Raw genomic sequence first — 24,973 nt, 5'->3', positions numbered from 1 at the left:
TTCATATTCTGCTCTCGCCGTCAAAGGCTTGTGCGTCGTCGTTTGAAGGCGCGTGTTCGACCGCACATTTATCGCCTGCAGCGTCGCAGCACATTTAACTTGATCACTTTTACAAATCGGGGCTCAGAAATTCCATTTTTTTTTTCCCACCGTCTAATAAAGTAGAAGTGTTTAATGATGACCTGTTCAGTGGAGAAGCAGGAAGAGACTTGAACTGTGGTTGAGGTTGTTGTTCATCATTAGCTGGTTATGGTTAAAGTTATGGATAAGGCTTTGTTTAGAATGAACACATGAAAGAAAGTCCTCAGAAGAACAGCTGCTCAAACCTCTGTGTGTGTGTGTGTTAATGCATTCATGCATGAAGGTGAAAATTCACATTCAAGCAGGAGTTAGTGTCAGATTGATGGTCACAGGTGGATGTGGACAGAAAAACACTTTTCAGCTCATCGACTCTCAGAGATCAAACACAAACCAACGCTCGGCCGTTAAACTCTAGCTAAATGAGGACGAGTCATTCACGAGTGTAATTAATCTCCTGAGTGGAACTTCTTTGTCCGGTGGGCGTCGAGGCGTGCAGATACCATCAATCACCTCGCATCCCGGCAATCGTGTTTGACAAAGAACGGTAAAGTAGCCGAGTAACTCCGCCTCCTCGCCAGGACCCGAGGCAGTTCATTGAAATTGGTTAAGACCTCACTCGAGTCTCTGAGAGAGCGGGAGACGGCGATCACTCAGTCACAGCAGCCATGAGACTCATGAGAGACGAGCTTCATGGTGGTGAAGTGGAGAGCACTGATGCCTCGCAGGGTCAGCGTTCCTGATTAACTGTCAAGGCGGGAGTCAAGATCTTGGACTCAATTGCAGGAGAACAGAAAGCAGGTTTCAAAAAGGTTTATTTGCTTGAATAAGCAAAAACGAAAAGGTGACCAGAGGTCAAACCAAAACTCATGGAGGGAGCAAACAGGCTCAAAAGACTCCTCAAAAACCCAGAAAATAAATCTACAGCCAAGCTGCGAAAACTAGAAAATAAAACTACAGACTTGAACGGGGAAACTACGAGCTACAAACTTGAATCGATAACTTGGTCGTCTCTGAATACTCATCTGTGACGCACTGACAACGGGAGGGTGAAGCTTTTAAAGGTGCAGGGGTAATTGTCACCAGGTGCAAGTGGTTACTAATCAACGGGGCGTGGTGAAGACAGAGACAGTGAACACAGTGACAGTGGAAACCCATCACCAAAATAAAACAGGAAGTGACATAACAAAACCGAATTCCAGGAGTCCAGGAGAAAATCAGTGATTTTAACATCACTCACACACACACACACACACACACACACACACACTGCTGCCTCCATCACTAAGTTCGAATGTCTTATTTTGTCTCTTCAGTGTTTGAAATCCAACGTTCAGATTGACCTCAGTGACACAAAGTGACCACACGAGGCAGCAGAGGAGCAGCAGCTCCTGTGTTTTCTCTCTGGACTTTGGTTTGGGAGCGTGAGTGTGTGCGTGGGAGAGTGAGTGGTTTACAAAGACGTGAACATGTTCTGAAGATATCGTGACAAAGATTTTATTATCCTTAGAGCACTGCGTTCGACCCTGGTTGTTCTTGAATGAGCTTTAAAATTAAATGTGATTTAACCATCATCCAATAAAGCTCCAGAGATGGACTGTGCAGTTGTGATCACATGCTGGAGGGCCTTCCTGTCTGGGCAGTGCAGTTTCCATACCAGACTGTGATGGAGCTGGTGAGGATGCATTGACCGTGCATCTTTTTGGATCACATCCTAAATTTTCTTAGCCTCCTTAGGAAGTACAGTCTCTGCTGAGCTTTTTTAATCCTCTGCTGTGCATTTTGAGACCAGGTGAGGTCCTCGCTGATGTAAGTCCAGAGGAATTTAAAGGTTTCCACCCTGTCCACTTCTGTCTTACATATGCACAGTGAACGGTGGTGTACACTCTTCCTCCTTGGGTCAGTGATCATCTTGTTGGTCTTTTCTGCGTTCAAGGAGAGATTGTTTTCCTGACACTAGGCCACAAGTTCAGCCACCTCTCTTCTGTGCCGTCTCCGACCCACCAGTGATCAGTTCTGCACCAGTTCAGTCTCTTCATTCCACACTTTAACAGTAGTACTTACTGGGGGGCCTCGCTTGAGGCGTTGTCTGTATGCAGGGTAGAGGAAAGCTGAGATTTGGTCGGACTGACCAAAGTGAGGCCGGGGCACAGCCTTGTAGGCTCCCCTTACGTTGCAGCAGACCTGGTCCAGAGTGTTGGTGTTGTTTGGGGAGAACACACTTGAGGTTACGGTGGTTGAAATCGCCGGGTGTGCGGTCTCGTGTTTGTTAATGACGTCACGCAGCAGCCTCAGTGCCGTGGCAGTGTCCGCCCGCAGCGCGATGTAAACACACAGTAAAAACACAGCACTGAACTCCCTAGGCAGGTAGAAGGGTCTGCATTTCACCATTAAAAGTTCGATATCCGTTGAGCAGTGTCTTTTAACTACCTGTACGTCTGAACACCAGCTGTTGTTTACACAAACACAGACGTCGTCGCCTCTCTTCCTTCTCTGCAGTGGACAGAGTGCGTTGTGAGACGCATGGCAGAGTCTGGGATGCTGTCCGAAAGCCAAGTTTCCGTGAAAATAAAAGCACAGCATTGTCTTCTCTCACACTGGGTTGTATTCCTGGATCTCAGCTCATCCATCTTGTTGTCAAGGGAGCGAACGTTAGCTAGCAGCAGGCTAGATAGCGGTGGGCTTGTAGCCCTAGCCTTTAGCCTAGCATGTAGCCCCCCTCTCTTGCCACGTAGCTGCCTTGTCCACTCTCTCCGGCGGCTGCGCTGGTTACCCACGGCCGGTGCTGTTGGGCCTCTCTGACTGTGGTTAGCGGGGTCTCGGCGTAACAGAAAGTTAAAGTCCGTCAGGCTAAAAGTGAGCTCATGGTGAGCTAAATAGATATCCAAAAGTGCCTCTCTGCTGTATCTAACTAGAGCGTTGCCAGACTTAGCATTTAGGGTGCAAACACAGATAACAATATAGACAAAACAAAGTAGTTGTCGTGGAGACGACGCAAACACGTCAGCCACAGAGGGCGCCATGTTGGTATCTGGTATCAGTTTCTTAAAGGCAATTCCAGTTTTCCCGTCGAACAGTGCGATTATTCTTATTTCTGCGCTTCAACGCCTCGCCTGTTTTTTCACGCGTTTACGTGTGTGTGACAGAAAAGATGTTGATGGTTATATTAACAGACTGAAACTGAACACACACACACACATTAACAGTATATTTTTAAATCAGATGAAGGAAAGATTCTCTGCGACCGCGGAAATTACAAGTTCAAAATGTCCGACTCTCATGTAAAGACATGTTAATGACTACAGTGAAAATCACAGTCATTTTGTGTACTCTGTGTGTGTGTGTGTGTGTGTGAGCAGAACAATGAGGAGAGGAGAAAGTGAAACGACGCCTCAGCCCGAGCTGAAGAAGAAGAGGAAACAGCGGACGACGCGTGAAACATCTGCGTCTGAAACGAACCGTCAGTGAATTCAACGATGGCAGCGCACATGTTTGTCCTTCTGCTTTTACTGAGTGAAGCAGAGCGGTGTCGCCTCGCAGCGGCCGCAGGTCGGTCAGAGGACCGGGAGTTCAGACTCTCTGTGACTCACACAGAAGGTCTGGCTCCTGGTTCAGATGACGAGGATGGAGGAGGAGGAGCCAGAAGATGGGCGGAGCCTCGCTCTCGTCGCCAGAGGAGGAGTTGGCTTTGGAACCAGTTCTTCGTCATCGAGGAGTACAGAGGACCTGAGCCGGTCCTCATCGGACGGGTGAGCGAGTAAAACTAATTCTTTTCATTCATTCATTTTTTTAATCTTTAGACACGTAAACACATACAGATACAATGTTCTTGTTTTTGTTTTCTGAGGACCAGTAGTCCTCATTAGGGATGTCCCGATCCGATATTGAGATCGGATATCAGTCCGATATCAGCCAAAAAACGAATATCGGATTATATTGTAGTGCCTCTAACATCTCCGATATAAGCGCTCCGATATAACAGTCCATTCTGCTCCAGCAGCGCCTGTTATGATCACGTGGGCTCTGCGTGTTGGATGCATGTAGAGCCTACGCGATCACAACAACAGTGTGTGTGTGCTACTGCTATTTCAGAGGTTTAACATTTTTCTTTAACATCTGAAATCAGAGGCTACGAAGCCGCACAGCGAGCGCGAGTTAGCCATTAGCACCATGCTAGCTCATCCTGTGGCGAGCTGCTAAAACAACATTATTTCATAAACCAGCACCACCTGTCGACTTTTAACAGCCTCCGTTTGTTAATTATATATACATATTTATATATAAAAGCTTTGTGTGTGTTAAACACGGAGCTAAGTACGTCTGCGGGGCCGGTCCCCGGGCTCCAGGCTCCGGGTTTACCTGCGGGACGAGTCACTCACCCTGTGTGGGTTGGGCTGATCCAAAATAGTGAAAACAAGGGGAGGGGGGGTTCACTGAAGACACGCTGTTACCTGTGAAACACGGGTGCTCTGAAAACACCCCCATGAGCACTTGGTACTTTCCTCCTGATGAAATTAACCATACACTGACTGAAATTAACATGGCAAAAAATCCAATATTCTTATGTTGAAGGTTAAAATTGATGTAACCATTGGTTAATAATGAATGGGTCAGTTTTTCTCATACCTACTGTTGCTGACTTTAAGTAATATCACTTCTCAATATCAAGCCTATTCTATCATTCCACAAATAAGTCAATAAAGTATGTATGATTCGTGCTGATATCGTATCAGATATATATCGGTATTGGCCAATTCTCAAGGCTGCAATATTGGTATCGTATCGGAAGTGAAAAAGTTGTATCTGGACATCTCTAGTCCTCATGGAGACCAAAACCTGGTCCTAATCAGGCAAAACAACATTTTTGAGGAACTGGTTTGAACAGTTTTAGGATGATTACACTGTCACAGTGTAATCATCCTGTGGTCATTGGTGAAAAGAAATGCTCGTTACTTCTGTCTTTGTTTACGGTCAAAAGGCGCTGACTTACAGAATTGAGAGATGCACAAAAATGTACAAAATGATCTTGAACTCAGCGTTAGAGCTCATGAGGGAGGGACACCTGGTAAGGGTGACACCAGGTCTCCTCTCTAGGGAGGTGTTCCTGTTCCTGGTACGTCCAACAGGGAGGACACCTCAGACAGACCAGGGTCCAGGTGGAGAGATTATATCTCCAGTCAGAGTAGGACGACGTGTCCAGGGAAGGACAAGTCTGTGTCTCTCTGCTCGAGCTGATCTTGGATAGAAGACTCATTTGTCGTCCTGCCCTGAGGAAGGAGACGTGAACGCGAGTGAACCGCAGTTACGTCGTCCTGTCGCACCACGAAGACGCGTTTGTGCTGATTAAACCCTCTAACATTTCACAGTCAGACGCTGGGCACTAATGCAGCAGCTCGGCTCCACTCAGCGCAGGATTACTCTGAGTGTTTCCTGCCGCTTTATAGCTCGTGTCATACTTTACACTTGACAGTGTTGATTGGAATGGTGCCAGTGCAGCGTGCACCTCATAAATGCTTCATCTGCCCCGTTGTTATTGACACAGTGAGCGGAGGTCGTGAAAGCAGACGTCCATCATGTTCCTCGTGGAGCATTTGTTGTTTTCTACAGAGACGCAGGAATAACGCCACTGTTATATTTTACTGTTTGTGACGTCGACAATCAGCTACAACCTTGTTTTTAATCATCATTAGTCCCGATCTTTATCATCTACACACACAGGTCATGGTTCTGAATTCATAATTACAGATTTTGAAAAAAAGTTATTGTATTTGGTATAAAAGATAAATAAATTGTATGTGTTCAGTAGCTTCACCTATTTGGAAAAAAGTATAATTGCTGGAAGTTGTAATGATTTATTAATTTACATTCTGATACTTAGTTTTTACAATTTTAGCTTTAGTTTATTTTACTTTATGTTTTTATTTTTGCCTTTTTCTCATAGTTTCTTATATTTAAAAACTAAGCTAGTATAAAATCCCTGGTTTAGGTTCAATAAAATCCACTTATCTAAACTCACTGTAGGCTTCACTGGTCTCCTGTAGAATATACTGTGTGTTTGGAAAAATCCATTTTTGGTCAGAATAAAATGTTCCAAATGTCATGTCGTCTATTACAGACACGACACAGTAATATGTGGAATATAACATAATTTATGGAGTAAACCCTCTTCAATGTTACAGACTGGATATTTAAGACTATTTAGTTTAATGCTCTGCTGCCCCCTATAGGTCAACAGAAGGATGGTTTACACTCTTTTTACCACCTTAGCATTTGTGTTCTTTTCTATGCAGATGACGTACTTTCCTAACAATAATTGCAAACTTGTTTTTCCCCCAGTATCATTTAATTTTAAGAGTTTAAAAACATTAACAGTAAGCTTGTCTCTAGTAGAGCTCCTCCTGCTGGTTGTATATAATAGTAAAGCAGTTTTATTTTACCTTTGCTTTGTTGTGTTATTTATTTACAAGCTTTTTCTCATCTGCGAGGTTTCAAATGTAAATCCATGGTTTTCTGAAGCTTTGATTCTTATAATAAAAGCTTAAATCTATCGCTAAAGCGGGTTAGAAACACAATGTTTCCTCTGAGCAGGAGCAGAAATAGAGAGAGAGGCGAGATGAAACCCATTAACTGCGCGAGGTTTGAGGGCAAACCATCAACTGTTGAAATCCCAGCTGCTTCAAACCTGGATCACGAGAGGGGGAAGAGTTTTGGCTGCCGAGGACGAGCAGATGAAAAGCTGTAGGTGAACGTACGTGAACATGAGAGGAGGGAACGTTCACGGCACACTGACAAAGGAACGGCTTCTGTTTGTGCGGGTGAATACATTTCTTTCCCACCGCGAGATTGTTTTTCCATGGTGACTGAAGCACAGCAGGACTGAGGCAGCAATTAGATGTGTGTGTGTGTGTGTGTGTGTGTGTGTGTGTTTCCTTCTTTACACTTTACACAAACACAGGGATCTGGATTTTGTTTTCTCTATAAAGCTTAAGCCGTGTTTCCTGTGAGTGTAGTTTTTAGTGCTTCCATTAGGAATAGAAGCAAAAATAACCACCTCTAACCATTCCATTCTTTTGGGGTACCAGAGTAAAATGGTACGGGACCCTCAGGGCGGAGCTAGCGATTGGTGTAAATATCCCACGGAAGTCGAGGCAAACAAACATCTGCACATCTTGTTGAGACTAATGCTGTGTTTCCATCATGGTTCAGTCTGGAATGGTAAAGTCCTGGGTCAGGCTTGCGAGGTGTGGGCGGTGCCCGATGGTGTCGTCACACAGGTGTGTGCAGCTGTCCAGCAGCTCAGTTTGAGGCTTTTAGACGTTTTTCTGTCGCTCGACTTCTGAGACTGTACCTTTTTACTTTCAGTGTCTGAAGTGCTACGATGAACATTTTTTTATTGTAGACAATCAACCTTAAAAATGTGCCGAGTTAGTTTCTTATTATCTTAAGTCGTGGCATCTCTGGTTATCAGAATATAAAGAACGGTTGATGCTGGTTATTTTGGTTCTATTACGAATGGAAATGCTAAAAAAAGGTTCTGTACTTAACCAAACTGAGCTGGAACTGTGACAAACAGCCACAAACCAAGCAGCTGGACGTCCTCCTGTTTCTCTGTCGCGGTGTGTTCGATGTTCTTGGTGTCGTCGTTACCTGGTCATCGGGCTCCGCCCACACCTCAACAACCAAGTCAATGTTCTGTTCTCAACACAAACTCTACTGACTCACATATTAGAGGAATTACATTTGTGTCCATGTTTTCAAACGACACAAAATCACAGAAACCTGTTTTTATTTATTAGGAATTGATTAATAATCAACTAATCAATGAATCGTTGCAGCCGAATAAGGGTTAGTCATTTAGTTTAGTTGTTCTGTCTATGAACGTCCTCATTAAGAGTGTGTGTGTGTGTGTGTGTTAGCATCAAGGAAAAAAAGAGTGAGTGGGTGTTGAGATGAATAAAACCCTGAGTCCCTTATCTTGCAATTTGTAGGGTGTACATATATATATGTGTGTGTGTGTGTGTGTGTATATATACATACTACCAGGAGTTTCTATAATCCCTAACTTCATCCTCCTGATGTGTGTGTGCTAATCTCATATTATGTCCGTGCGGTGATCCACTCGAGCGTTAACATATGTTGTTGCCATATTTTACCTCTTAATATGTAAATACTGTGAAGCGCTCACACACACACACACACACCCTTATATAATTATACACACACAAACACACTCTCATATATAATGTAATATACACACACTCAGATTATAACTACACTACACACTGTACAGTTACAAATATTATCACCAAAGCACTTTAAAGCATATATATATCTATATATAGATATATATATATTATTTTTATATGTAAACACGTCCTTGTTTTGTTTTGTAATGATTTAAATGCATAATTGTCGTTGGTTGTCGAGTGAAATGTGTTTTTGAATAAAAGCTTCTGTTCTGGTTGAACACTGTGATCTGAGATAAGATGGAAATTACAGTAACAACATTATAATCAAGTCAAATGAACTTTATTGGAGACATAAAAAGCATTGCAGCATGAGAAAGTCCGACAGGTCAAAGGTCATAAGTAAAGTGGAGGGTGGGTGTTTCTAGTGACAGACGTGCAGCCTTATGTCGCGGTGGAGGACGCAGGATTGCAGCGCATGATTAGAGTCGTCAATATTCCGTCACTTCAGCAACACAGTGACTCCTCGCGTCCGTGGAGCTCCAGAGTGACTGAATAATTCATTATAACAATAATAATAATAATAATAGTAATGATGATGGTTTATTAATAATGATAATAATAATAATGATAATAATAGTAATGATGATGGTTCAGTGAAGATCACTGACTTTTGCCTTTAAAAGCAACTTTGTTCTGAAAAGATTTGTGTCATTGTTTGTGTTTTAGTTTCTAAACTGAACGTCCTTTCATCATGAAAACAAGAGGTCAGAGGTCACCAGACTCCTATGACTGAAAATGACTGACAGCCACCTATGTATTCGCAACTCAAATTCTATTTGAAAAAAGTATAATAAATAATCTTTCCTTGTCTTTGTGTCTGCAGCTGCACACAGACATGGACCGAGGAGACGGTCACACTAAGTACACGCTGGAGGGCGAGGGCGTGGGCTCCGTGTTCGTCATCGACAGCAACACGGGAAACATTCACGTCACCAAGTCTCTGGACCGCGAGGAGAAGGACCAGTACCGTCTCATCGCGACTGCAACTGACCGCCAGACGGGCCGAGCCCTGGAGCCGTCGTCCGCGTTCATCATCCGAGTGCAGGACATCAACGACAACCCGCCCGTCTTCCCCAAGGAAGTCTACGTCGCCACGGTGCCAGAGATGGCCAACATCGGTACAATAAAAGGGACAGGTGTAAAATGTCGGTCCTGAAAAACAACTTCATCATCCCACACCAAAGTCCAGAGAGAAAGATTTTAGCTGCTGGTCCTCTGCTGCCTCGTGTGGTCACTTTGTGTCACTGAGGTCAATCTGAACAAAGGATTTCAAAAGCCGAATGATGAAGGCAGCAGGAAATGAAATAACTCCTGTGAGCTGTGATGTAAAATCACTCATTTTCTCTCTGGACTTTGGTGTGGGGGCGTGAGTGGTTAACAGACTTCAGTTTCCTGTTGGAAAAGTCTGTGTAACATTGAAATAAAGATATGAAGATATTGTAGACTTGAGATAAATAGACTAAATCAATTTTTCTTGTTGTCCCCACATGAGATTATTTCCAGGATTTAGTATTTCTCCTGAAGAAAATTCATCAACACACATAGATAAATAGATAGATAGATAGGTAGATAGATAGATAGATAGATAGATAGATAGATAGATAGATAGATAGATAGGTGGGTAGATAGATAGATAGATAGATAGATAGATAGATAGGTGGGTAGATAGATAGGTGGGTAGATAGATAGATAGATAGATAGATAGATAGATAGATAGATAGATAGATAGATAGGTAGGTAGATAGATAGGATAGATGATAGATAGCATAGATAGATAGATAGATACATAGATAGGTAGATAGATAGATAGATAGATAGATATAGATAGATAGATAGATAGATAGATAGATGAGTGTAGGTAGATAGATAGATAGATAGATAGTAGATAGATAGATAGATAGATAGATAGGTAGAGAGGTAGGTAGGTAGATAGATAGATAGATAGATAGATAGATAGATAGATAGATAGATAGGTGGGTAGCTCATGAACGTGGTGTAAGTGCTTCCATGCTCCTCCCACAGGAACCTCCATCATCCAGGTGACGGCCAGGGATGCCGACGACCCTACGTACGGGAACAGCGCGCGGCTGGTGTACGCCGTCATGCAGGGACAGGACTTCTTCTCTGTGGACGCGCAGACAGGTCTGCGCACACACACATCTGCTCTGCAGCCCATAATAACCTCACACAGACATCGTATGCTGCGTCTTTGCCACCACAGCGTCCTGACTCCTTCATTTGTTTACCACATGAATTATTGAATAAGTTTGACTAAAGCTGGACTTTTAAACACATGTATTCTGACTTAAATTGTACTAAATTGAATTTCTTTGGGATTAGGGGTAAATGGGATTAATGCAATTGGTCAAACAGAGCTGCAGCTGACCTTTGCTTTCATAATCCATTCATCTGTCGAGTATTTTCTCGATTAATCGAGTCATCGTTTGGTTGATAAAATGTAGAATAATATTGATCAGTGTTTGTTAAACCTGGAAATGATGATGTTCTCAAATGTCTTATTTTTGTCATTGCCATTTTAATGATTTCTTTCTTTTATGGAACAAAGAAACAAAGTTGATTTTCTATATAAAGTGTTTAAGATTATGTTTGTTTGTGACATTTCATCGACTTTGATGAAAATCCTGTCCACCAGGCGTCCTGCGGACAGTCGTGCCCGACATGGACAGAGAGACGCGGGACGAGTATCTGGTCGTCCTCCAGGCCAAAGACATGGGGGGACATGTGGGCGGATTATCGGGGACGACGACCGTCACCGTGAAGCTGAGCGACGTCAACGACAATCCTCCTCACTTCAGACGCAGTAAGTGCTGCTGCTTTTAACTGTCAGCTGCTGCTGATATGTGTGTGTGTGAGTGAAGAGTAAAGTGATGAAACGTGCTGAAAGTGCATGTGTGGCGGCAGACTGAATCATATATGATTTCCTTTCTTCTACAACATCTTAAGAATAAGGTTTAAAGCGATAGTTAAGGGTTTTTTTGAAGTGTGAGTGTGTGAAGCACTGACGCATACAAATGAAACAAGACAGACGGGCCCTTTAATAAAATCATGGCAAACGACTCGCATAATAAAATCATTATCTTTATTCTTTATATCTCACTGTTACACAGACTGTTTGTAAAGCACTCACTCTCCCACACCAAAGTCCATAGAGAAAATCAGTGATTTTAACATCACACACACACACACACAGAAGGAGTTGAACCACTGCTGCTCCAATGTCTTATTTAGTAAAATTCTGTGTTGGTAATCCTTCATTCAGATTAATCTCAGTTTCACAAAGTGACCACACGAGGCAGCAGAGGACCAGCAGCTAAAATCACTGAGTTTCTCTATGGACTTTGGTGTGGGAGAGTGAGTGCTTTACAAAGTGTGTCTCACAGTGAAATAAAGACGTGAACATGTTGTTAACATACTGCAAACTTAAGTTAATGTTGATTTTGTTAAGTGGTAAAAATCGATGTTTTCACGGTACAGGGGCTAACGGTGGCTATGGCTTTAAATATGGTTTTAAATTGATATCAGTCAATGTTAAAATATCAATAAGCATTTGGACAAACAGGTGAAGGTCAAGTGAAGGTGACGTAACATTGGATCAGTGCTTGAAATTAGGGCTCACTTTGCAAAAGTAAAATAAGTAAATAAGCAAGTAAAATAAACACAAGCTCAGCATGTTGTTCTCTCATTTAAAACTTTAATCGATAATACAGTGGAGAGAGAGACAGGAAATGAGGAGGCAGAGAGGGGGAACGACATGCAGGAAAGGGCTGCTCGATGTGGGATTCGAACCAGCGCTGCCTGCACTGAGGACTGTTAGCTGAACGCCGCGCCCAAGCTTAGCATGTTTGACTGCCTTAGCCTAGCTAACATTTCTCTGGCATTCAAGGCTGAACATAAATGACATGTGACATGTCACATATGATATTTTTCTTTTTCTTGTTTATTGTGTGTACACGGACGCACACAGTGTAATTGTATCTGTGTATAATGACAATAAAGTTCAGTCATTCAGTTGAAAGAAAGAGCGTGACCTGAATGTTGTTTTGTCATTAAAATCACTGATTCTTCCTCTTCTTGAAAGTCAATATTTTTGCTTTGTTTGCTTCATATTAACACAGAAATCATTCAAACTGAATTATTTTGTAGACATTTGAGATCAAGCGACTTCTCGATGATGTAAATAATGGTTATTGGCTGCTGGTGTTAATCAGCATGTGGACAAGTATCTGTATCGATAGCTCAACACAATGGAAGTATGTTTCATCACTAAGCAGCCTGTCAGTGAAGGGGTCGAGCAGCATTAACATTCATTAATGGACTGTGGCTGCAGAAGAGCGACAGATTATGTCTGCTGCTCTTTCTCTAGCGAGCGTTCCCCTCCGTTTCATTCCATTAATATTTCAGTTAAAGTTCAGTGCTTTCCACCTCAGCAGAGGCTGAAATCACTGCAGAGTGTGTCCAACACTCTCTGTCTTCTCTGTTTGTGAAGGAAATGCATCAGCACTCAGTCACATTATTGAGTGGAGTTTATTTTAAACATGGAGGACGTGATTTTGGATAGACTGAGATGGTTTTAAGGTTGGCTCCATGCGAGAAGAAGCAAGTGTGTTCATTTAATCCGATCAGAGTCCAAAACATGTGATAGTGATGGAGCTGAGTGCAGATTATTCCAGAGAGAGTTTGTGTTTTCCTGATTCTAAGGGAACGTGTTGAAGGACGATTATTTGTGGCATCTTGAGGACTGATCTTCAGAGTTGGTGTACATGCTTGTCTTGATTTTGCCTCCGGCCAAAAACATGTAGGTCCTTCTCCAGTGTTCTCCAAAAGCTCCACAGCAAAAGTTCTATTTAAAATGTTTTAAATGATGCGTCAGTCATTAATCACATGTATTTACTTCCATAACCTCAGCCCAGGTGAGGAAACGGACGTTTGTAAACCACTCAGTTGTTGATCCACTGCTGCCTCCATCACTAAGTTCTAATGTCTTTTGAACTCCTTTGTTCAGATTGACCTCAGTGACACAAAGTGACCACACGAGGCAGCAGAGGACCAGCAGCTGCTTTGTCCCTGCAGCTAAAATCACTGATTTTCTCTGTGGACTTTGGTTTGTGAGAGTGAGTGTTTTACAAACTTCAGTTTCCTGTCTAACAGTGAGATAAAGACGTGATCATGTTCTTAACGTGACGTAGATTTTATTTGTCTTTTTGTTAATTAGCATTTTAGTCACGTTGTATTCATTTGAGTGCGTTTAATCTACATTATTTAAATATGCTCATGTCGATGAATTATTTTCCTCCTTTGTTTTACTCTTTATTTCCATTTTTCTTTTAAATATGTTTCTGTTTGCACTTTGTCCGACTCTGGTTGCTCTTGAATGAGCTTTATAATTAAATTTGATTTGACGTCAGCCAATAAAGCTTAGCATGACGCATTGTTTCATAGAAGCAATTCCATCTCAACTAATACCATTTTTCCCCCTCAGTCTTTATTCTTATGTGGAGAATAATGCTCGACTTTAAGTAAAAAGCCTCATATTGGATGCTCTTTGAATGTGTGACGGGTGTGATCTCACACAGCAGCTGAATAATTAACCATCAGTGAGATGGAGCTGCGCTGATGAAGAGGGGAAAGTGTTTCTCCGCTCGTTGGCGAGCGTGCACCGCGCGTGCACGCGGAGGTCATTTCTGTTCCTCAGGTGGACGATGATGTGATCTGTCACGGATGGTTTTCACGCCTGCTGCACTGACGCAACGTTACAGTGACACCGATCTCACACACTCGTTCATAAATAAGTGAACAGGACAAACACAGATGAATTAATTAGGGACTGTCACAGAGTTCTATTCACTCTTGTTCTGTAGAGTAATGGCAACACACACTCATTTCTTCTTTGTCTGCTTCATCGTGCAAATTCTGTCATTAAGACGCGCTTTCATCTCCCACGTTGTTAGCGACGAACCTTCATTTATTTCCACTGCTCGGCACCTTACTTCATTTTATTAGCAAATTAAAATCCTTCACTCACCATTAAGTGTGAGTCTGCTGTAGCAGGTGAAAAAATAGACGGAATACATTCACGGGTTTTAGGGCACATGGTATTATAATAAAATTAATCACTCTTATCACGCTAAAATTACTTTTATTTTGAAAGTCAGACGCCCCCAGCATCAACGAAGAAAAAAAAAGACGGCGCAGTATAGTAACAGTAAAGTAATATTATAGTAATATTATAGTAATAGAGCGTGAGGTTTTCTTTTTACTTTTTCATTATAAGTCTTTTGATCTCTGGTGTCAAACTCGCGGCCCGTGGGCCACATACAGCCCCTCCAGTCAATTATCATGTTATAATGACTTATTTCTGTCAGATTGTTTCGTTTACATCACAAACACATTGATCGTGGACATATATATTGTTCCATATCAAAACAATCCTATTTAATATTGTAACAGGAACCATTAGTGTGATATAGTTGTGGACTATTGTGATGTCAGTTTGAGAGCCTGTGTGTTTTATCAAAGCACTGCTCACACTGCTGTAACATGAAATCCCTGCAGGCGCGTGGTCGTTCTCCGTGTCGGAGCTGGCAGCTCCAGGTGTGGAAGTGGGCCGTCTCACTGCCACTGATCCCGACCTGGGAGAAAACGCACAGCTGGAGTTTACGATCTTGGACGCGGAGGAGGCCGAAATATTCAACATAACAGGGAGAGACCAAGAGGGCGTCATAGAGCTCAACAAGGCGAGTGACACACCGCTGCAATCTTTTATTTGAAGTCTATGATCAGGGTTCCCACGGGTCTTTAAAAGCCTTGAAAGTTTTTGGAAATCGCCATAAATAGACATGGGTCATTGAAAGTACTTGAATTTTGTGCAAGAAAGAAGTGAAGTTAATATTTAGGAGACATCATTACTCACTGTCCACTGTCTCTCTCTCTGACGTGAGATTCTGTGTAGAACAATGAGCGAGTAAAGTTAAGAAAGAGAAAAAATGACGACAAAAGACAAAGACTGACTTTGAGGACAATCACTTGTCCAGATGCAAAGCTGCTGCACATCAATAAAAGTGGACGTCTGAAGCACATTCAGTCCTTGAATTTGAGGTAATTGGTCCTTGACATGTCCTTTAATTTGATGTCAGTCAAGGTGTGGGAACCCTGGATCAGAGCGGTTGAACCTTGAACTGAGAGATTACGTTGTGGACTGAAACATGATTCGCTGTATCATCAACAGTGTTTCAGTTGAGCACAGTTGATGTAATTAGCCTTTTTACTTGTAAAGTGGACTTGAAGTGCTGAACATTGGTGACTTGGGTTGAGCAACCAAATATTGACCCCAGTTCCAATACGAGTGGTGTCTGCTCGACTGTATCACAAGTCAAACTTTGTTCACTTTGCAGCTCTGTGCCAAATCCCACAGAAATGTGTGTCTTTCCACAAGCTTACAAAGCTCCACTACTGCCAAGTGGTGCATGTAGATGTCCTTGTCTTTATTTGATTGAATCCAGATCACTGGGTCACTGCAAATAAAGAAAGAGACTTTACGCTCTGCTAGGTGCCTTTTAATTTGAATGTGTGTTGTCACTGAACACACTGTAAAATTCAACAATACTGCTTAAGTTTCAAGTTCATTCCAATATAACTATATTACGTATCTGTTATTTAGTGTAGTTTCAAACTTAGTTTGGTTTTATCTATTATGTGGATTTATTTGTACAGTTACCTGTATAACAAAGTACTGGTTCAGGTAATTTAACTGCTTCAATTACATTTTTATAATTGACAATAAAATACAGTATAAACAAAGGACACTCAACACTAAATATGTTTTATTCAAGGCAAGATTTACAGACAAACAAACTTGATATTCCACTAAATTTGCTTGAAAAAAATAGTTGTATTACGCTTTTAGCCAGAGGACAGAAAAGGAGAGTGAAAGTTGAACCAGAAAGTTTATTCTTCTATTTATAGTAGATGTTCGCATGAGTTTTATCTCACTGAAAACAGCATTTAACTCATATATTATATGTCCATGCTGCTACTGTAGCTGATGACATGACATCTGGCCACAGCAACTAGCTGCTACGTTAGCAGCTAGCAGATAAATTACAGCTGCTTTAACAGCAAGCTAGCTACTGCCAAAACAGCGAGCTAGCTACTGCCAAAACAGCGAGCTAGCTACTGCCAAAACAGCAAGCTAGCTACTGCCAAAGCAGCAAGCTAGCTACTGCCAAAACAACAAGCTAGCTACTGCCAAAACAGCAAGCTAGCTACTCCCAAAGCGACAAGCTAGCTACTGCCAAAACAGCAGCTAGTGGCTCTGTTTTAGCTGCTAACGTCAAACACTGCTGCCATGTTATCTGGCAACAGCAACTACTAGTAGCAGCTAGCTCCTGCGAAGCCTCCTCAAAGGAAGGACATGAATATGAGAGTTTAGTTTAGTGTCTGGTTTACTTTTACTGTAGTAAATGTTTTGTGAAAACCCAGAATGAATGAAAAAAAGGTAATCTTTTATAGGAGACATTTACGTTATCAGAGCTACTTTAACACAAAAAACTCACAAACAAATCCAGTAAATTTCATCATGTTTGATTGTTGCGCTAAATCTTACCTCAGATTAAAAATAAAAGAAATCACAGTCATGTTGTTGAAAGCTTCATTTTACATTTCTTTTTAAGAGAAAAAGCCTAGCTTTAACTACACAGAAATACTGTAAGTTAGTGATATAAAGTAAGTCCAGCGGGGATGATGTGAGCTATATGGTGAGCGGAAGGTAAAGCACGTTCTTGTTTATAAATTATGAAGCACTGCACCATGTGAGTGAGGAAATATAGAAATATAAAGCCTATATGAATGAATGATAAATGAAAGGCCGTGTGTAAAGTGTAGCCTGGAGCATAAAGGGGCTGAAGCTGCATCTGTTTGTTGTTCAGCTCCTGGATTATGAGACACGCAGCTCTTACACTTTCTCTGTGGAAGTGGCCAACCCTGTCGTGGACTCCCGGTTCCTGAGGAAAGGGCCCTTCAAGGACCAGGCCACGGTCCGGGTCATGGTGCTGAACGCTGACGAGCCGCCACAGTTCTCACAGAAACGCTACCATCTGAATGTTTCGGAGAACTGTCCACCAGTCTGCGCCGTGGGACGAGTCCACGCCGTCGACCCGGACACTGGACAAAGCTCCCTCATCAGGTGGCCGTTACTATATCCGTCTAATATATTTTTAGAATTAGAATGTGCCACATTTATCACTGCAAACCTTCAAATACTGTGGAGGTATTTCATAAATGACCAGAGAATCCTATTCTTTTCAGGTTAGAACAGAAAGAATAGGAGTAATTTTTAAACAGCCGGCTTGTTTTTGTAATTACTGACACAGTTAGACGCAGAACCCGAGGGCTAATGTTAGAACCATCGTTTTTGACTTGTATAAAGTTGCTTTAACTTTGGCAAAAACAACAACAGACTTCTTGGCCAAATATTCTAATGAAAGTGGATGCTACAGTTACTAATGGCAAAGATGTGACATGATGTCACTCCCAGTTCCCACTTCTGATGTTGAGAGAACGCAGCACAATAAGCCGACTGCTCGTTTTTAAGAAGCTAAGAAACTAGCAGCTCCCATTTCATGTAGTGGTAAAAATAAAAGTTGCGTTGAAAGGTTTCTCTCTCTCCCTCTCTCTCTCTCTCTCTCTCTCTCCCTCCCTCCCTGTCTCAGTCTCTGTCTCCGGCTCACTAATTTCTCTCGGTCTGCAGATTCTCCATCGACCCTCAGTCCGACCCTCAGGCTCTCTTCCGTATCTCCTCAGACGCGGGTTTCATCAGCTCGGTGATGGAGTTGGACCGTGAGCAGGAGCAGTGGCACAACATCACTGTCATGGCCACGCAGAGAGGTGTGTCACAGCTCGCACGCCCTGGGGCTACACACATGCACACACATCATCATTAATGATAGAAACTCCACATTAGTGTCACTTCCTGTTTCTTTCAGACAATCCAAACCTGGTGTCTAGGGTCGTGGTTGCCATAGAGACACTGGACCAGAATGACAACGCTCCAGAGTTGGACAGGCAGTACTCGACATCTGTGTGCGACTCCAGCGCTCCCGGTCAGGTCCGTTATATACTCTGTCTGTCTCTCCAGCTTTCTTTCTTTTCTTTTTTTACCTGATATTAAATTGCCACACGGCGGACCACTGGGCTAGCCGTGTTGCTCTCACAATGAGACCTCTAAATCAGAGGTCTCAAACCTGCGGCCTGTGTATATATCAATATTGATCAAAACAAGCACCTTTATTTTAAAATTATGGACAGTATTGTCACAAATGTTGTTATTGCTATATAATGAGGGAATAACATGATATATTTTAAGCTAATATCGCCCCGTCACTACTTTTTACCCACATTGTTAGACTTTTCGTCACTTGATTGGCTCCTCCTTACCAGACATGAAGCTCATTTGAGACTTTGAGACCCCGTCTCTAAATTGAGCCGATGTTACACAATGAAGATAACTGTTCACCTCTGTAGACGTATACACTAGACAAAACATAAGAGAACATCTTACTGGATTTGCACTGATCCAGAGAAACAGAGCGATGGGAACCCACCAGCAATGCGGTTATTTCATGGTTAACTGTTGGTAAATCATGGAGTCAGACTAGATTTACCGAGAGCTAGTCTGCGTAGCGAGGTTAACACATTTGCATTACACTGCTCATTGCTAATGCTGACGTTATGCTAAAGAAACATTAACTCTTCCATTGATACCAACACTATCTTCAGCCCGTAGACTCCAGAGTTACATATACATTTACTACAGGTCTGCAATGATGTCTAAATGTTAACTAACTCATCTGGGGCGATCGGATGAAGTCAGTCTGTCAAGTTTTGCGATATATCGGTCGATCTATATGGATTTAAAGTGGCAGTCAACTCTGACAGGTTGAATCCAGCACCGGTCCTGTTCATTTTTGCTCCATCTTTGCCTGCCAACATGGCGGTCCATAGAAACCAAGTCCCTGCACTGTATTATAACCATCACTGTATTGAAAGGGTTCATTTGTGGATCATTTCTTTTCCTTGGAAACAACAAATGCAGCTAAAAATGCAGTCAGTGTTTTTGTGACACATGTGTCACGTTATTTCTCTGTGCTGCCACCCGCTGTTCCTGCCAGCTGGGTGCTTTTACTGCAGCAGCAGCAGCAGCAGCATCATCAGCAGTAGCATCATCAGCAGCAGCAGCAGCAGCTGTGATGCAGTGTGAGGAGAGTGAAGCGTAAACAGTGAAATTAAACCGCAGCAAAACTGGATTTCACGTTTCATTGTTTCCCTTTAAATCCCCTGTGGTGGACTTCATCACCACTGCACTGAGGTAATTATAGAATGAAAATAACTGTGAATGGTTATGATGGAAACAAAGCCACAACAATAATAAAAGAAAACGAGGTTGGATTCAATTAAAATCGTGTTTCTACAAACAAACAGAGACATTTATTCTGATTTCTTTCAAAGATGTTGTGAATGGCAGTGATTTCACTGAAGCAGAGTCGAGTATTTTCATTATTTTGTATAAATGGAGAGTTAAAAGAGAACTTCCTGTCGTGCAGGTGGTTCAGGTTCTGCGAGCCATCGACAGGGACCAGGGAGGTCAGGACTCTCTGATCCACTTCAGCGTCCCCCCAGAGTCCAGCTCTGGACTCAATCTCACCATCAGGGACACTGGAGGTAACTTTGTTCTTCTTTATGTTCTTCTTCTGATTGTTGCTGTTGTTGTTCTTCAAATGTGTGGTTGTAAACATTGATGCCAAAATAACCTTTCACCTTTTTCAGGTGTATTTGGGTAAAGTACTGAAATGATACATGTTGTGATATAAATCGTTGTATCTACTGCCCTCTCTGGACAAACACCAGCTACTGCATTCAAATTTTACCATTGGCTTTGTTAGACCACGCCAGTGTTAGCTGTGGATTTGGTGTCAGATAATGATTTATGTTTATATTTCCACTTGTTTGCAAACACCAGGGGGCGCAATAATGGTCGTATCTCATTCTCCATGGATTTAAAGTGTGAAGTGAAGCTTTTCCTGCCAACATGGCGGCGTAAACAAACCTGTAGAAACTCTATAATCAGCTGTTTGTGCCTACTGCAGCTTTAATACACAACACAGGCTGAAACTGGGGCCTGCGTGTTGTGCAGTGACCTCGTTTCATTTGTGGCATGTTTTCATTTTAGCGACGTCATCCGGCGCGACGGCTAACCTGGTGCTACAGTCAGCGCTGGAGCCTGTGCCCGGCTTCTCCTCGTCCTCGCTCACGCTCTTGGTGCCGGTCGTGCTCCGCGACGTCGCCTCGGGTCTGACCAACACCGGCACGGTCACCCTGACCGTTTGTCCGTGCGTGCGTGGCGGCATGCGGACGGAGGACAGGGGGCGACAGAGGGACAGGAAGTGGGAGAGACACGCCGTGTGTCTGCCCGTGCCGTCTTCCACGCCCTCGGTCATATTCAGCCTGGTCACGTTGCTGGCCATGCTGGCCTGCATCACCACCCTGCTGGGTACGTGTGTGTGTGTGTGTGTGTGTGTGTGTGTGAGCGCTCGGGTCAGGTGAAGCTCCTGTCGTCTGATCACGTGTCTCGTCTTCGCCCTCTAGTGGTGTGCGCGCTCTCGCTGTCGCTGCGTCACCAGAAGCGAGACGCCCACTGCGCCTCGGAGGAGGACGACGTCCGGGAGAACATCATATCCTACGACGACGAGGGGGGAGGGGAGGCGGACACCAGCGCCTTTGACATCACGGCGCTGCAGAGCATGCACAGGATTCAGCACACCAACCACAGAAACATGTAAGACCCAAAACCTGGTCCTAATGAGGCAGAGACTCGTTTTCCTGTGCTCGGGTGAAATTAGGATTAATGTGTGAACTGCTTATGTTACAGTTAAATATGTGAAGTGAAATTAGGTTTCTTTTTTTGTATTTAATTCTCCAATTAAGAATTTAGAAATTTAAGAAGGGATTAAATAAGGACCAGTGGTCCAGATGATTATTTTAATCCTGAAATAAAATAAAATAATCCTTTATTCGTCTCACATGGAGACATTTACAGCAGCATACAATCACAACAGTGTTGAAAAGTAGAAACAAGATAAGGAAATAAAGACTATTAATACTATTAAATATGTATAATTTGACAATAAATACAAATGATTGAATTGTAAGTGCTGGTCGACTTCAAAAGTAGGTTTTTAAGTACTTCAGTGCAAATAAACACATACAAATATTACATATAAATTCATATTTCAAATTAAAAACATATAATCAAACAAATAGATTAAATAAATTCTATAAACTCCACATTTTACAATCTGAAAAAGAACAATATGAACTTTATTCATATGTTATGAATTGAATAAATAATTTATTGTAATTTATATAATTTAAATGAAATGTGCGTGTGTGTGTGTGCGCGTCACAGATGGTACACACAGCAGAATCCTCACAGGGTCAGGACGTACAGCTGGAGCCGTAACCCTCAGCAGCGGCCAGGCTCCGCCCCTCTCTACGGACGCCTCTACTATGGCGTCCACGCGCTGCCCGTCCTCGCAGACCTCGCGGCTGGGCCTCTGGAGGCCGGTGTGCAGTTAACGCAGCTGACCACCGGGGGGATCAGTGGACCGGCTCACATCGTCCAGTCCATGCTGCGCTCGACTGGAGCCGAACACACAAACACACACACACTGACCCAGAGACAAGAAAACAGTGACTCAGCAAATACAGCTGAGGTCAAAGAACGTCAGGAGGAGGTCAAGGTCAGAAACACCTGTGACACACACACACGTACATACCTGTGACACACACACTTTCTCTTGATTGGTTGAGAATGCTGACTCAGCGTTTCCTGTTTTCTTCTTCTTCTTTCGCTCTATTGAAATCTTTGTGTCCACACTTTTCTTCAGACTGAACCGGCGAACGGCGACAACGTCTCCGTGGCTCCGTCGTACGCTGACCAGAGCGAGTCGCTGTCGAACCGGCTCGAGCCACGGCCGGAGTCGTCGCAGACTCACATCAGCACCAGCGCCACCAGCTGCACGCTGGACGACGTCGACACTGACTCCTCCTCCTTCTTCCCGTCTGTTTCAGAGAGAAGTTTTCCTCCCGTTTACCTGAGCAGAGACACGTACAGCGTCGTGGGCTCGCTCAATCGCGGCAGAGGCTCAGGTGTGAACGGCGGGTTGTACCAGGCACCATCGCAGCTACTGAGCATGTGCAGACTACAGAAAATGGACAACAATGACATGAGCAGAGGCTGGACGCCGCTGAGGGCGGGGCCTGCGGCAGCGACGACCTCTAACCCACCGCGGCCTCTCCACATGGAAGACCTCCTAAAGATCCGCCTGGATCAGGTGACCTTTGACCTGTCCCAGCCGCCGTACGACTCGCTGCAGACGTACGAGTTTGAGGGCCGTGACTCGAGGGCGGAGTCTCTGAGCTCGCTGGAGAGCGAGCGAGAGAAGGACGAGGGGCGAGAGGAGGGAGAGGGGGGAGGGGGGGGAGACATGGATGAGCTGAACCAGAGGTTTCAGAGGCTGATGGAGGTCGTACGAGAGCGGGAGAGGGGGAAGGCGGGCCAGGGAGGAGGGGCTAAACAGGCCACGCCCAGCGGGACTCATACACATATGAAGGACAAAGACAAAGAAGTGCAGAGATGGGATTTTTAGACAGAACAGAAGAGAAATGTGAAATGTGCTGTGAGCGCCCCCTACTGCTGAGACACGTCTTTATCTCACTGTTACACAGACTTTGTAAACCGCTCACTCTACCACACTAAAGACTGTGTCATGAAAAAGTACCAAGATTCACCACACGAGGCAGCAGTCAATCTGCAGCTGAAATCACTTTGTCCTCTTGTCCCGCACTGCAGGGGGCGCTCTCAGCACGGTCAGCGCGTATATATGTATATGTATATACATATAAATATATGTGTATACACATATATATATATATATACAGTATATATAAAATTTCATATGGAATCTGTGACTTTTCACCCTCGTGTAACTGATATAAATGATTTATTTGGACTTTCAACACAAAAGTGATGAAAAATTAACTTTTTTTTCCCCTCCCTGTGAAATATTGATTCTGAGCCCTGAAAGCTGCATTGTTAGAAAAATAGGGCTCATTAAAAATGGACTGGAATTGTGATGTTTATTATTGATAATTCAACAGCCGCACAAAGAGTCCTCGTGCTTTCAGAGCGACTTCAGCCACAGACCACGTGCGGTTCTAAAATGTCCAAGGCATCTACCTTTAAGCTGTGTCTGTACATTCAGTCCATGAATTTGAGACAACAGGTCCTGGAAAGTCCTTGAAAAGTCCTTGAATTTGATGTCAACCAAGGTTTGGGACCCCTGCAGACAGGAAGTACATGAACACAGTGTGACACCGGGTTTGAGTGGAATCCTTGTTTTTGAGTTGCAGTACTCGGTTTAAACACAGGGGGTCACTGTTGCATATATTATACATTAGAGGTTGTTTTTCTTTGGCTAATTTTATAAACCAGGGCGGAGGATTTTCTCTTGTGTTCTTTCAGCTTCTCCCTCTCTAGGGAGTTGAACCAGCAACCCCTCTGTTACAAGCCCAATTCCCTTCCACTTGTCCATGGGCTTCCCACTTCAATGTTTCCTCCATTCAATTAAATATAATTGGAGAATTTTTATTATTATTTGTTATTATTAAACTTTAAGAATGTATTCATAAAAGGACGTTTAATATTTAATATGAATATTTAATTCATGTACATGAAAAACTTGCTGTCGGGTCAAAAAAAACAAAAACACTAACAGCTTTAATTATTTTCACACAAATTTTAATTGAAAAGAAAAGAAAAATATTGTATTTAAATGTTAGTTTTAATATTTCGTCCAGTAAAAATCGGCGTCACTTCAGATGTGAAAAATCTTCAATACGGTCATGGACAAGAAGGAAGAACTTATTTGGATCCACATCATTTTTCATCGTTCTTAAATTTCTCAAATGCAACAAACTTCAGTTCATATTTTCATATATTGTTTGATTTTATAAAACTGTATACGAGTTGTTGTCTTCATGTTATCACACGAGTCACACGTTCATTCCAGGATGTTTGGGTGAAGACGGAGTCAAAGCTCTGCCTCATTAGGACCAGGTTTTGGTCTCTATGAGGACAACTGTTCCTGACAAGTTCTTGTATTTGTTGCCTCACTTATAAATGTCTCACACTAACCCTTAAACCAGGTCTTAACCCCCAAACACCCTTTAAAGTGAGCCGCATACACACGCTGTAAACACAGTGCAATGCTGCCACCTAGCGGTACATATGTGTATTACAGTTGAGTGCTGACTGCTCACTTTATTGGGAACACAGGAAACCTCATGTTTGTTTGTTCAGAAATGATCTTTGTTGTTGATGTTATTTTAGTCCATTAGTTTTTTAATATCGTGAACCAGTCTGGTCATTTCCCTCTGACCTCTGACCTCTGACCCTTGACCTCTGATAAATAAATCAGCTTTTCTTCCTTGTTCCGGTGCTCCGTTTGTTACCGAGGATCATTCAAAGCTGTGTAAATGAGGCATTCATAGAAGAAGAAGAAGAAAGAAAG

General features: G+C 43.0%; 1 protein-coding gene across 1 annotated transcript; it reads left to right on the top strand.

Moving 5' to 3' along the window:
• The first annotated feature begins 3,520 nt into the window (after positions 1 to 3,520).
• Positions 3,521 to 23,102, top strand: LOC122781305 (cadherin-24-like). The gene is made up of 13 exons (XM_044044950.1): positions 3,521 to 3,827; positions 9,151 to 9,445; positions 10,350 to 10,469; positions 10,981 to 11,148; positions 14,901 to 15,082; positions 17,273 to 17,529; positions 18,094 to 18,230; positions 18,329 to 18,450; positions 19,946 to 20,063; positions 20,572 to 20,892; positions 20,988 to 21,177; positions 21,808 to 22,141; positions 22,289 to 23,102. The coding sequence occupies exons 1-13, from the start codon at positions 3,555 to 3,557 to the stop codon at positions 23,048 to 23,050; spliced, it is 3,279 nt and encodes a 1,092-aa protein (XP_043900885.1). The 5' UTR covers positions 3,521 to 3,554; the 3' UTR covers positions 23,051 to 23,102.
• Positions 23,103 to 24,973: the final 1,871 nt, after the last annotated feature.

The sequence above is a fragment of the Solea senegalensis genome, linkage group LG14 (genome assembly GCF_019176455.1).
Source record: "Solea senegalensis isolate Sse05_10M linkage group LG14, IFAPA_SoseM_1, whole genome shotgun sequence".
Taxonomy (NCBI): Eukaryota; Metazoa; Chordata; class Actinopteri; order Pleuronectiformes; family Soleidae; genus Solea; species Solea senegalensis.
Note: the sequence above shows the minus strand (reverse complement) of the source record. Positions and strands in the feature narration are given on the sequence as shown.